This window comes from Bos mutus, chromosome 22, assembly GCF_027580195.1.
Source record: "Bos mutus isolate GX-2022 chromosome 22, NWIPB_WYAK_1.1, whole genome shotgun sequence".
NCBI lineage: Eukaryota > Metazoa > Chordata > Mammalia > Artiodactyla > Bovidae > Bos > Bos mutus.
Genome location: NC_091638.1, coordinates 67,480,555 through 67,494,389, shown reverse-complemented (window position 1 = coordinate 67,494,389; position 13,835 = coordinate 67,480,555). Strand labels below are relative to the sequence as shown.

Below are 13,835 nucleotides of genomic sequence, written 5' to 3'. Positions count from 1 at the left end.
ATAGTACACGCCGTGTGGTTCCATTTATGTGGTATTTTAGAGCAAGAAAGATAGATCTCTGGTGAGAGGAGTCAGCAGCACTCACCTCTGAGGAGGGGTGCAGGATTGACTGGAGAGTGGGGTCCAAGGGATTTTCCCGGAGTGATAGAGATCCTGTACATTTTGATACAGATGTGGGCTACACGGGTGTAACGTTTACTAACTCGTCCATCGGTGTGCTGGAGATCTGGTCACTTCACCATGTTAAATTAAACTTAATTTTTTTAAGTAATTTTTACAAATTTACTGTCATTCCTCAGACCTCCGGCTGGTCTCTTTTTACTTTGAGGAACAGTTTAGCCCAACTTTATTTTTCTTTAAGAACGAAAAACACTAGGGTATCTAACCCAGTGCAAGGTTTAGTGGGGACGGTGCTTAAAGCAAAAGTTCCTGGGGAAAATTTGTATCAAAGCTGAGACTGGGAAGTGAGTTGGTGAGCTGTGTGTTTAAGCATGAGAGAGGACCCAGGAAGAGAAAGCAGCATGCCGAAAGGCCCAGAGAGAGGACAGCGTGGCCAGTCCGATGGGAGGAGGGTGGCCGAGGAGCCTCAGGGAGAACTGCCACGCCTTGGGGTGAACTGCCATGCTTTGGGGCAACCTTGCTGCCTCTCCCTCAGGGGCAGTGGGAAAGGAGAACTCGAGTGCAGTAACATGTCATTTTAATGTGAAAACCCTTTGTAAACAGCATAATGTAAAATCATGTCTACGGTAGTGGCTTGATTTTAATCAAGTACAGCAAAGACTGATGGAATATCTGAACTGGTAAGATTCTTCGTAGAGTTTAGGTGGTGTTTGTAAGCATAGTATTTCTTTTGGTCTGATTTTTGGTGATGCAGCTTTGACCTATTTTGTCTTGGTTTCAGGGTTCAAAAAGGATTCTTCGCTCTAACGAAATCATCCTTCCAGCCAGTGGACTGGTGGAGACAGAGCTCCAGTTAACCTTCTCCCTTCAGGTGAGAACCTGCTCTGTCTTAGGTCATTAATATGCCATATCCCCCTGGTCTCGAACAGTGCTCTGATCTGGAGATCATTTGATCCGAGAACAGCCCAATGGCTTAATGTCACCCAGAGCTTCTGTGGCCTGCCTGGATGGCCAGCGCCATCTCTGAGGCCGCTGCACCACGGGTACTGAGACCTGGATGGGCTGCTGCAAAGTACACCATGTCTCATTCTTCTTTTTTTAATTGTAGTTGATTTAAAACGTGTTGATTTGTGCTGTGTAGCAAAGTGACTCCATTTTGTGTACACATACCTATAGTTTCTCCTTTTTCTTGTTTGTTTCCTGTATTATGTATACATTCTTTTTCACATTCTTTTCCATTTTGGTTTGTCACAGGATAATGACTATAGCTCCCTGTGCTATACAGTGGGACCTTGCCGTTTTCCATCCTGTGGACTAGTGTGCATCACATCCTCTTTCCTTGGCCTGGGCTGTTGGCCCCGTCGTCTACCACAGTCCTCCCCATCTCCTCTCCCTAGTAATCTGTGTCCCCGCTCCCCGAAGGAGAGCGTGCTCCTTCAGTCTCATTTTGCCCTCGTATTGCAGCCTCCGTCCCATCCCTTCTCCTCCTTATCCATCCTCGTATGTCTTGTCTCTCCTCATAACCCCAGTAGCCCAGGTTGAACGCTCGATCACCTGGCAAGGAAAGAGGCCATGTTTCAGAACATGTATGGACCACTAGCTGCAGAGTGGAAGCCCGGTGCTGGACAGAACCAGATGCTCCTCTCACCCCCCGTCACCCCCTCATACAGAGGGGAGCCAGTGATCCCCATCACCCCCTCATACGGAGGGGAGCCAGGGAAGCAGAGGATGGTGATGCGTCCTCCAGCAGGACTAGACCCCACTGAGGACCTCCCTCTCTGACTAACTGCCTGTCTCTGTTTTGTGCCCGGCAGTACCCTCATTTCCTAAAGCGAGATGCCAACAAGCTGCAGATCATGTTGCAGAGGAGAAAGCGTTACAAGAACCGGACCATCCTGGGCTATAAGACCCTGGCCGTGGGGCTCATCAACATGGCAGAGGTGAGAGGGTGGCCTTTCAGAGCCTGAGAGAGACCCCGGCCCAGCTGGGGCTCTTCCAAGCCTGCCACCCCCTGGCTGTTTTATTCCAGGTTACAAACTAATTATTTTATTGGAAATCCAGGACGTGCCTCTTTTTATCCAGTACTTCCTTGCTCACAAAAAGTTTTTTCTTTAGCTTTTTTAAAAATGTCAGAGAACACTTCTAATAATAAGAAGGATTCCCGTCTGCCCTGCACCCAGACTCTCCGGTGTTGGCACATCTGCCTTTCAGTTCTCGCCTGTGCACACCGTGTGCGTGTTGCTCACTTCTCTGAGCCACCGAGAGTGAGCCGCAGACAGGATGCCCCATTACACGTTAATATGTTGTTGCTGTTCAGTCGCTCAGCCGTGTCCGACTCTTTGCAACCCCACGGGCTGTAGCCCACCAGGCTCCTCCGTCCATGGGATTCTCCAGACAAGAATACTGGAGTGGGTGGCCATGGCCTCCTCCAGAGGGTCTTCCTGACCCAGAGATCGAACCCCCATCTCCTGCCTTGGCAGGCGGATTCTTTACCACTGAGCCACCTGAGAAGCCCACACATTAGTATGCACTGTGTCAATTTCTTAGGAATACTCTCACGTGTGTGCACCACCCACCATGAAGATCAGGACACTGACGTGGCTCGGGAACGTCCTTCACAGGCCCAGGGCTTCACCTGGGAGTGTGGGCTGCATTTGCTTGTCCCTTTGGTCTCCCTTGACCTGCAGTCCCTCAGATTTTTCCCATGTCTCCCATGCCCTTGACATTTTTTTAAGAGGACAAGCTGGTTTCTTTATTGAATGTTCCTCCGTCCGGGTTTGTCTGATGTTTTCTGAAGATCACGTTCAGCTTCCAGGTTTTTGGCAGAGTTACCACAACAGTAATGCAGGCAGCACTCCGAGTCGACTTGTCCTGTTACTGGTGAGGCTGTCTTATCGCTCGGCTAATTGAAGATGATGTATGCCAGCATTTCCAATATAAAGTTAATTAACACATATTTTGTTCTTAGCAATGAAAAAAAACATTTTATAGGCAGATGTTTGAGGACTCTGTAACAGTCTCTTTTTTGCTCATATCTTCGTAGTTTTAGTTTCTGTTATTTATTCTTGCCTGAGTCAGTTATTAATCCTTAGATGTGCGCTCACATTCCAGTCAGTTCCAGTCAGCACCCCTGGGCTCCTCCAGCCTTTCTCCTCTCCATTCCTTCAGTCTGTTTGTTTGTGAGGCTCTCCTGTATGCTCAGCAAATCTTCTCAGCCCAGATGAAGGGGAAGAAGAAAGGGACTACAAATCAATTTTAAAACGTATTTCTATATTTTCATACTTCAAATAGGAAAAAATTTTGCAGCCACAACAAAAGGTGAGGTAGTCCCAGCGCACCTTTCCGTCATCTTCATGTTTTGTATCAGAACGAGGACCTGGGGTTGCAAAGGCTGTGGACGCCGTGTCTCGCCAGCCGTGTTGAGCCCTTAGGTCCTTCTCTCATTGCCAGGCGCAGATGGCCACGGTCTGCAGGCGCCACCCCCACCGCTGAGCCTAAGAGCTGGTTCCTCTGTGAAAGACTTAACTGCAGTCCTAGAGAGGAGCAGCCATTTTGTATCTCAGGCCTTGACTTTTATCTCTTTGCACACGACCAGAACTGTGACTGGCACTTCTGGAGACAGTTTTACAATGAGACCACAGAGACTTCCCTGGCGGTCCAGTGGTTAAGAATCTGCCTTTCAATGCAGGGGACACGGATTCGATCCCTGATCAGGGAACTAAGATCCTACATGCGGCAGCTAAGCCCTCGTACTGCAACTCCTGAGCCTGGGCTCACTGATGAAAGATCCCACATGCCACACCTAAGACCCAACACAGCCAAACAGATAAAGAAGTATTTTAAAAATAAAGTGAGACAAGGGAATTCCCTCGCAGTCCAATGGTTAGGACTCTGTGTTTTCACTGCTGAGTTGTCGAGGTTCAGTTGTCGAGCGGTTCAATCCCTGGTCGGTGAACAAAGATCCCACAGGCTGAATTGCGCAGCCAAAAAATGGTAAAGTGAGGCTGAAGGCAATAGAAGAAGAGCAGGCGGGGGAGAGTGAGAAAGAAAATGTGTTAGCAGAATGCCGTTCCCGGGGGCTCGCATGTCCGCTGGGATCTGTGAAAACGCACCACACTCGGGGCTCTGCGTGAGGCACGTCCATGGCCGCCTGTGCTCGTAGGTGATGCAACACCCGAACGAAGGCGCCCTGGTGCTCGGCCTGCACAGCAACGTAAAGGATGTCTCCGTGCCTGTGGCAGAAATAAAGATCTACTCCCTGTCCAGCCAGCCCATCGACCACGAGGGGATCAAATCCAAGCTGTCTGGTAAGATGAGTGGTGTCGGAAAGCCCTGCCCAACCCCCAGATCTCCACCCTGGGAAATACAGTGTTCCTGGGAAAGAGGAGCTTAGGGGTCCCTGAAAATAAAAGGGGGCCGGGGCCCTCTCCTCTACCCCAGGCTAATCGCCACCTGAGGATCGCGGGACGCCAGCCAGCCAGAGGCCCCCGCCAGGCCAGGTCTCCCCCTTGCGAGGTTCTCTTACTAAGGTGTCTGTTTTCCAGACCGTTCTCCTGATGTTGACAATTACTCTGAGGAAGAGGAGGAGAGTTTCTCATCGGAGCAGGAGGGCAGTGATGACCCGCTGCACGGCCAGGTAACTTCGCACAGGCCCTCACACACACGCCGGCCGGGAAGCCCTTCCAGACCCTCCAGAACCTCCTGGGGTTGGGGTTTCCCAACCTCATTCCATCCCCTGCCCGCTTAGGACCTGTTCTACGAGGACGAGGATCTGCGGAAAGTAAAGAAGACCCGGAGGAAACTCACCTCTACGTCCGCCATCACAAGGGTGAGCCGCCAAGGTCCGGGGAACGCTTCCACCAAGATTTCCAGTCAGGGCTGAGAGGGGAGGGGTAGGATGGGAGTGGTGTTTTCAGACTTCCTGGGAGCTTTTTCTTTTTATCAATAACATCCACACAGGGCCGTCCCCTCGAGGCTCTGATACACCCCTTGGTACCACATTCTCCTCCACCAGCACCTCCACCTCCTCCAACACCAATCACTGTGGTAGAGAACCGGCATTCCTGATGGCAGTCTGTCACATTCTTCGGGCTCTCTTAGGATAGAAGAAAGGTTGAGAAACTTTGTTGTAGGCTTTGGAACAGATGCTTCCTTGGGGAGCAGAGCCCCTCAGACAGCCTGCCTCCCCTCCAGGTGATCACTGTGGATTTCATACTGTCCACTGCATAGAGAAGTCCAGTCCTCTCTAGGAGAATCTCCACTTCAGATCATTTGTTGAACTTACCCAGAAATAATAGGCTAGTGCCTGAAACTGTGGGCTTGGTATCATGCCTGCCTTAATAGATCCATGACATTAGAGACCAAATGCCCATGGAATCTGTCTCCTGCATAAGATTTCCTAAGGAGCCACTGCTTTTGGTGAAATTAGACTCCTGGACTGAGATACTAGCACGCTCAGTCACTCAGTCGTGTCCGACTCTTTGTGACCCCATGAACTGTATGTAGCCCACCAGGCTCCTCTGTCCATGGGATTCTCCAGGCAGCAATACTGGAGTGGGTTGCCATACCCTCCTCCAGGGGGTCTTCCTGACCCAGGGATCGAACCTGCATCTCTTGCATCTCCTGATGCTTAATACCTGAATTTCTAGGTTAAATCTGACCTATTCTGGGCTCCAGTGCCAAAGTGTAGGAGAGTCACAAGTGTTACTTTTGGAAGAGAAATTTCCGGTCTCATCAGTCCCCAGAGGCATCCTGATCGTCTCTGGGCAGAGCCAGCCTGGGGACCCTGAGAGCAGAGACTCCTGCCACCTTCAGGAGTGAAATAAGCAGAGGCCAGACCTTCCCAGTGCGTGTGTCTGAGCCTGGTTGAGCCTGGTCCACTGTGAGGCATGCTGTCCCCTCTCCAGGCGTCCTGGGCCGTCCCTGGGCTCTAGCGACGTCTAGAGCACGTTTGAACCATTTCATTGTCCTCAGGCTTCTCACCCTTGATTGGGCTCCTAGGCCAAGGGAGGCCCGGCCCGGCCTCCAGCCCCACTTGTGCTTTGATGATGGGTGAGGCATCTCTTTTTTGATTCCCGCCAATTTTTTTTTCCTGCCCTATAGCCACAGAGAAGTCCCATTTTCTTCCCTTGGGTGCCCCTGGGGCTTTATAGCCGCCTCTTCCTGTCCATCCAGCCTCACCGGTCACTCAACCAGTGCTCCGCACTCCTTTGATAGCCACCCCCGAGGGTGTTTTTGTTGCTGCTGTTAACTGCAGGGCTTTCCAGTCAGAGTTTGAGAGGAACTGTTCTTTCCTTCTTGTCTCCTGTACACACTCGTCCTCTCTCCACCGACAGCACTTGTTTTAGGCGCGCTGGCTGAACGGTCCTGCGTCTCGGTCACCATGGCTCCCAGTCTTCCTCTGCTCGGGTGCCCTGCTGCCGACGGGAGCCCCGCCCTTTCCCGAAGGCCCAGCTCAGTCGCCCTCACAAGTCAGTCTCCTCCATCCCCAGGTGGCGAGTCTGCCGTCCAGTCAGGAGGTGCTGGTAGCCACAGACTAGTCACCAGAGCTGGGGTCGGACACGGAGAGATAAGGAAGGCCTGGTCTGTGCCATCAGGGAACTCACAGTGTCCACTGACACAAACACATTTTCACGAGTGGCCGTGACGGTGTAGGGCCGGCATCAGACGAGTACTGTGTCAGGGCCGCCACGGCAGTAGAGGGGAAGTGAACGACTCTGAGCTGGACAACTTCACGGGCGAGATGCCGAAAGATGCCGGGTTTTCTGAGAGTCAACAGGCCTTCACCACATGGATTTGCGGCCAAGGTTTAGTCAAGGCAGAAGTTACCATATGAAAGGCCCAGCAGGAGGGCACCATACACACACAGCTTTGCAGAGTCGTATGGTTCCAGATAGGAAGAGGAGGACGTCAAGGCTGTATATTGTCACCCTGCTTATTTAACTTACATGCAGAGTACATCATGAGAAACGCTGGGCTGGAAGAAGCACAAGCTGGAATCAAGATTGCCGGGAGAAATATCAATAACCTCAGATATGCAGATGACACCACCCTTATGGCAGAAAGTGAAGAGGAACTCAAAAGCCTCTTGATGAAGGTGAAAGAGGAGAGTGAAAAAGTTGGCTTAAAATTCAACATTCAGAAAACGAAGATCATGGCATCCGGTCCCATCACTTCATAGGAAATAGATGGGGAAACAGTGGAAACAGTGTCAGACTTTATTTTTGGGGGCTCCAAAATCACTACAGATGGTGACTGCAGCCATGAAATTAAAAGACGCTTACTCCTTGGAAGGAAAGTTATGACCAACCTAGATAGCATATTGAAAAGCAGAGACATTGCTTTGCCAACAGAGGTCCGTCTAGTCAAGGCTATGGTTTTTCCAGTGGTCATGTATGGATGTGAGAGTTGGACTGTGAAGAAAGCTGAGCACTGAAGAATTGATGCTTTTGAACTGTGGTGTTGGAGAAGACTCTTGAGAGTCCCTTGGACTGCAAGGACATCCAACCAGTCCATTCTGAAGGAGATCAGCCCTGGGATTTCTTTGGAAGGAATGATGCTAAAGCTGAAACTCCAGTACTTTGGCCACCTCATGCGAAGAGTTGACTCATTGGAAAAGACTCTGATGCTGGGAGGGATTGAGGGCAGGAGGAGAAAGGGACGACAGAGGATGAGATGGCAGGATGGCATCACTGACTCGATGGATGTGAGTCTGAGTGAACTCCGGGAGATGGTGATGGACAGGGAGGCCTGGCGTGCTGTGATTCATGGGGTCGCAAAGAGTCAGACACGACTGAGCGACTGAACTGAACTGAACTGAAGCAGTTAGTTCCCACCTAAGCGGGTTGTGAGGGGTTTAATGGTGGGCGAGGCTGGGGACAGGCAGTGCCAGCCCTCAGTGGACACACGGTGACGCTAAGAGGCTCTGGGGCCCTCGAAGGCCATCACCTGGGGAGTGACTGGGGGTATCTGCCTGTGGAGCAGCCACCGTGGACTCTGGAGGGAAGGAGACTGGAGGTGGGGTGGAGGGGACTGGTGGAGGGCAGTTGTGGCCCCAGGGGGGCTGGATGGAAGCAGGTGGACAAGAGTAGGGGCCAGCAGCCCTGGGCCGGGAGGTGAGGTGCGGGGAGAGATTCCAGGTCAGCCTTGGTGACTGGGGGACCCAGAGAGGGGATGCACGGAAAAACGTCGAGTTTGAGGAGCCTGTGTGTATACTGGTGGCGCTCACCTGTCAGCACCGGGTTTCTGAAAGACTAGAGAAAGGGATGAGCAGGAGGTGACGGTGGGGAGTTACTGGGGTGGGGTGGGGTCCCAGGGTAGAGACTGTCCCCACCAGTGTCCTCCCCCAGCTCTTTACAAAAGCGGGCCCTCGGTCACCCTTCCAACAAGTGATCGCCTTCCACATGGGGCTGCTGGCTGAGAACCTCTGTGGCTTTGTCCCTACAGCAACCTAACATCAAGCAGAAGTTTGTGGCCCTCCTGAAGCGGTTTAAAGTTTCAGACGAGGTACGAGCCCTTACTCCCAAGCCGGACTGTGAGTGGAATTCTGGAGTGTCGCCCTGGTTCCCGGGGCGCAGTCGGTGCTGCCACTGGGAGGCGAGATTCCAGGCCCCCACGTGAGGCGGTAGCTACTTGGAAGGAGGCGAGATTGACAGGTGGCGCCCGAGGTTCCGCTGTCTTGAGCACGGGGCGCCTGGTCCTCCCCGCCGTGGGTTAATTCCAGGCCTCCGGTGTAGGGTGTCTGGCAGTGCCGTTGTTCAGTGTTCCGTCCTGCCCCGAGGGGAACATCGTGAGGAGCAATCTGAGGTGGGAGCCTTCTCCGTGGCGTCAGGAACTGGCCACTAGAGAAGCAGTATCCCCCCGACCCCTGGAGCCGGACCTCCGGCAGGCCGGAGCCGGTCCTCACAGGCTGTCTCCTTAGTGGACTGAGACTGGAGACTTGTCCCCTGTGGACTCGAGGGGAGGGCAGCAGGAGCCTGCCAGGGTCCCAGGCTTCCGAGTTTTCTCCAGCCTGTTTCTCTGGAAAAGCATGGTCTCGCTCCCGCTCCTCTTCCTGACGCTGGGTCCTCGTGGGGAGCACCAGGGAGGCACTGAGGGGGAACCCTGGCCCTCACCATGTCCTGCTCTCAGGGTCAGATCACAGAAGGGCCACCAGGACCACCCTGAGGAGGGTGAAGCTATGGCAAGTCCCCTGAGGGGACTGGGCAGGGTAGCCGTGGGAAGAAGTTGCCTGTCTCCATGTTGTGGACAGGGGTAGCCCCCAGCTCAGAGGTTTTGTCTTCTCCCACAGGTGGGCTTCGGGCTGGAACATGTGTCCCGGGAGCAGATTCGAGAAGTGGAAGAAGACTTGGACGAACTGTATGACAGCCTGGAGATGTATAACCCCAGCGACAGTGGCCCCGAGATGGAGGAGACAGAGAGTGTCCTCAGCACGCCGAAGCCCAAGCTCAGGTGAGGCCTGCAGCCCGGCCTCCCGAGGCCGCACTGTCTCCAGACCCCTCCCCCATGAGCAGGGGATCTTGGCTCCTCACCCTTGACGAACCTCCAGCCCTCTGGATAGAGGTCGTTGTTTAACTGACAGAAGCCCCCTAGAACTCTCTGCAGTCCTTCAGTCCAGGCCCCTCCTTGTCCAGCCTCTGCTGTGTCTCTTCCTCCCAACATCCTTGAAGCCCGGGTTTTCAGTCTTTCTAGAACACCAGCTCTCCCCGGCTGACCACAAGCTGCTGTTCTGGGGCCTGGTGGCCCCTGACTGACCCTGGCTGTGGTTCTTTGCCATCCACAGGCCCTTCTTTGAGGGGATGTCACAGTCCAGCTCCCAGACGGAGATCGGCAGCCTCAACAGCAAGGGCAGCCTCGGCAAAGACACCACCAGCCCTGTGAGCACGGCCGAGGGCGGTGGGGGCGCGGGGCCAGGGAGTGGGCTTAACACGGGGTCTCCTGCACAACAAAGGGTGGCGGGCGTGCAGAGCGGGGCTGGGGGAGTTGGGGTAACACTGGGTCCTCTGCTCCCGGCTCATTTGGGACCTGCGAGTGGTCTCATCTTTTTTCAACCTCGGTTGTCATCTCAGTCCTTCCGGGCGCTTAGTGCTCTGAGGGCACTGCTGTGGCCGGGCAGATGTCCTTCTTGGTCTCTTCCCGCCATGACCTGGAGCCTTCCCTCCAAAGCACGCGGTGCCTTGACACCTCCCCTCAGAGCCCGTCACGTGGTAGCTGGGAGTGTGGCATCCGGCCAGGGGTAGCGACTCTGCTTCCAGGCGGGGAAGGGATGGGGCAGGAAACGCCCAGGGTCTGTTCAGGAGAAATTACGTGGGCTTTGCTGAGGAAGTGGGCAGCGCCCTCACAGAATCGAGAATTTATTTGGCCTGCTGAGCCAGAGGGAGCCGGAGCCCCCCAGAGCCCAGCCTCACCCCGGACCACGCCCTGCCCCTCCTGGAAGGCCTCCCCAGCCGTGGAGCATTAGAGCAGGAGCCCGTCTTGATGCTGCACCCGCCTCAGGCCCTTGGAAGCTCTCCTTGCCCTCGTTTACAGCCAACTGCCGGATTTTAGTAGGGTCTTTGGTTCGCAGCTGAAAGCCCAGTGTCTTCTCTGTAGACCAAGGAAACTGAATCTTTTAAGTCCTCCTGCTCTTGCTGCTTTAACAAAGAAAATACAAAACTAACCCAGCAAATAAGTATGAGCCTGTGAGGAAACATCCTGAAGCCCGTGAGGCCCTCCATTCGCCCCCACCCCCGTCCATTCCCGGGCGTCGGCGAACCGTCGGCTCAGAGACGGCCTGACTGACTGCTGCCACCAGGTGGCGCTGTCGTCCGCCTTATCCGTCCTCCCGCTGAAGGCGCCGCACGTGTGGTCGGGCCCTAGGACAGCGGCACCACGTGGTCTTAGCGAGCAAACGTGGGATGGGCCCTGGCAGGCCCCGCCGAGAATCCCTGCGGAGAAACCTCAGGCCTGCCCCTTGCAGACCCCGCGCTCTCAGCCTTTCCAGCCCAGGTTCCTGTGATCCGGCGCGGAGGAGGCCTCACACGGCTGCTGCTTCTATTCAGGATGTCCTTGTAGCGGCTCTTTCTGGTGGGGCTAATGAGTGGCCCTGCTGAGTCCTCACTGTCCACGTGGACGGATCACTGGCTACGGGGGCCAGAGTCCACTGCAAATGTAAATAAAAGGGGCGGACTCTTCCAGAGAGAAACCTGGGGCCTGGCCAGAGGGAGACTGACTCCAGGCATCCTCAGAATGCAGAACAAGGGCCCTCCTGTGATACAGTGCAAGCAAATTATGAACTGAGATAGCACCCCAGAGCACTAAGCCTGGTGCCTAACATATGCAAACACTCAGGAAATGTTAGGGATCGTTGTCAGTCAACCAGTAAGGGAAACTATCTTAATGAAGCTGTCTCTGGGTTGATGCAATTTGTAGACTCTGCTTTTAGTCTCAGTTGCATGACTTACAGAATTTAAAGAGAAAAATCAACTGATGTTCTGGGCCTCGGGTGCTGTATTCGTAAAGTGAAGCTGCTGGGAAAGATTGAAGGCAGGAGGAGAAGGGAACAACAGGATGAGACGGTTGGATGGCATCACCGACTCGATGGACGTGGGTTTGAGCAAACCCTGGGAAATGGTGAAGGACAGGGAGGCTTGGCGAGCTGCAGTCCATGGGGTTGCAAAGAACCAGACATGATTGAGCGATTGAACAAAAGGTGTCAGCATAGGAGCCCAGTTAGGTCAGAAGGCAATGGAGTGTCAGTCTTGACAGTGTGATGGCCTAAGGACCCTTCTTCAGGCAGAACATTGCTTTGGGGCAGGGTTGGGCTGAGAGCACAAACTCTGGAGTCAGTCTTCTGAGTCTGACTCTTGACTCTTATCATTCCACTGACTGTCCTGGGCAGTTACCAAGGCTTCGTGTCCTCGTCCACAAGTTGCATGTAAAAAGGACATGCCTTGCAAGGCAGAGTGAAGATCCAGTGGGAGAAGGCAGCTAAAACCTCCAGCGTGGCGCTTGATTGGTGCTTGGGTTGGTTTACAGCAGGGGGAGCAGCAGTATGTAAGCAGCGTTGCCATTGTTACTCTGGGCCCTGGGAGCCATTCCAGTTCCGGACTCCTGAAATTGATAGACTCCAGTTGTCTTTTTAGTGAGTCCTTCAAATTCTGATTCTTTTGGCCAAATTTCAGACTTTGCTGGTTCTCTGTGATATTTCTATTTTGAAGAGCCCCATATGTCTTGATGTGGGTGTGGAACTTTGGAATCCTTTAGTATGAAAGGCACTTTGGGAACTACAGAGCTAGGCTGTGCTCTTCACACAGCGAACTTTGAGACGTTCGAGGGAAAACATACGAGGCTGGTGCACTGTAGGCAGGCGAGCACTTGCCACCCAGCTTTCGTCCTCTCTCCCTGATTTCGTAGCCTTTTTGTTTCTTTTTCCTTAACCTTCCATTTTGTTCCCCAAATTTCAGAGAATTCAGTTGATCACTAGAACCAGAAGGTATTTCTGCCAACACAAATTATTACAGTTGTGAGTTTTCCCAAGACTTGAGCAGATGATTCAGTCCTTGAAGCTGATAACAGTAGGCCCTGACAGCACTTCAGCTGGGGCGGCCAAGAGATGGAGACGGTCCGCCAGGACCGCCTGCTGCTAAAAGTTGCAAATTGCATGGCACTGTAGCGAATGGTGCTGGAGACCAGTAGTTCTTAAAAGTGAGAGCCTAAAGTTACGTAGGCCGCAGGCGTCCTTCCGTTCTCCCGACGCCGTCCCCGCTTCGAATACCCTGGATCAGCCGGGGCAGGACCCCGGCATAAAGTACCACCCCACTCTGGCCCCCCACACGCACAGGAGTGCGGGCACCGAGCCTCAGGCTGCCGCAACTGTCTCAGTGCCACACAGTCAGACAACACAGCGGCTGCACTGCTGGGGCGAGAAAAGCCTAAAGTATTTATAGGAGCAGGAAGAGGAACTTGGAGAGTCAGGAGCTTACTTCTGGCAGGATCGACCGGAACATCCAGAAGAGTCAGTGCATAGCCGGCAGGTGCCCCCAACTCTAGTCTGGGTTAGAGCGCTCAGACACTGCTCTGTTGTCAGGGGGCTTGACCACAGGGCTGCTGCCTGAGAACCTTCGAGCAGGGCGATGTTGCCGCCCTCATCCATCCTCTCTAAAACGTGTTTAAGTCATTTGTCATGCTGAGATCCAATACTGAGTGAAGTCATGTCCAGTCTCAAGTCCGACCGAGAGTTTTCTGTGACCGTAGACTGTTCACATCGGTTATCCCAATAGGCAATGTGTAAATGAACTAGCTGTGCAGACAGGAGGCAACCTACCGTGCATGGCTCTGAACCAAACTGTCTCACACTCTGGGGCCACGGGGTCTGGTTAAAGTGCCTTGGGTTAATTTTACAGATGGCTCAGGACAGTGGTCCTCAACCAAGGGTGGTTTTGCTTCCCAGGGAACACTGGGCAAGGACTGGAGACATTTTTTTATTTTGCTTTGGTTCTCACAGCAGCAGTGATTAGTGGGTGGAGGCGGGGCTGCAGCTCAGGTCCTGCACAGGACGCCCCAGAGTAGAGAAGGGCCCTCCGCAGATGCCAGCGGTCCCAGGTGGAGAAAGCCTGGCTTAGCATGTGACACGGGCTGACTTGTGTGATCATTGTTCATTAATTTGCCAAGTGACCCCCATGAGCTTTTTAGGCTTTTTCTCTGTGCTCTGTCGTTTACTCAGAGAAAGAACTTTG

The 13,835-nt window shown here is 53.5% G+C and overlaps 1 protein-coding gene across 1 annotated transcript in view; it reads left to right on the top strand.

The window, feature by feature from the left end:
- Positions 1-13,835, top strand: part of PACS1 (phosphofurin acidic cluster sorting protein 1) — a 149,931-nt gene that overhangs the window by 120,936 nt on the left and 15,160 nt on the right. Inside the window, exons 3-10 of the mRNA XM_070360108.1 lie at positions 902-991; positions 1,935-2,060; positions 4,283-4,427; positions 4,665-4,756; positions 4,868-4,948; positions 8,566-8,625; positions 9,410-9,570; positions 9,902-9,995. Of these exons, the coding sequence (XP_070216209.1) occupies positions 902-991; positions 1,935-2,060; positions 4,283-4,427; positions 4,665-4,756; positions 4,868-4,948; positions 8,566-8,625; positions 9,410-9,570; positions 9,902-9,995 (849 nt within the window). The remainder of the gene's footprint in view (positions 1-901; positions 992-1,934; positions 2,061-4,282; positions 4,428-4,664; positions 4,757-4,867; positions 4,949-8,565; positions 8,626-9,409; positions 9,571-9,901; positions 9,996-13,835) is intronic.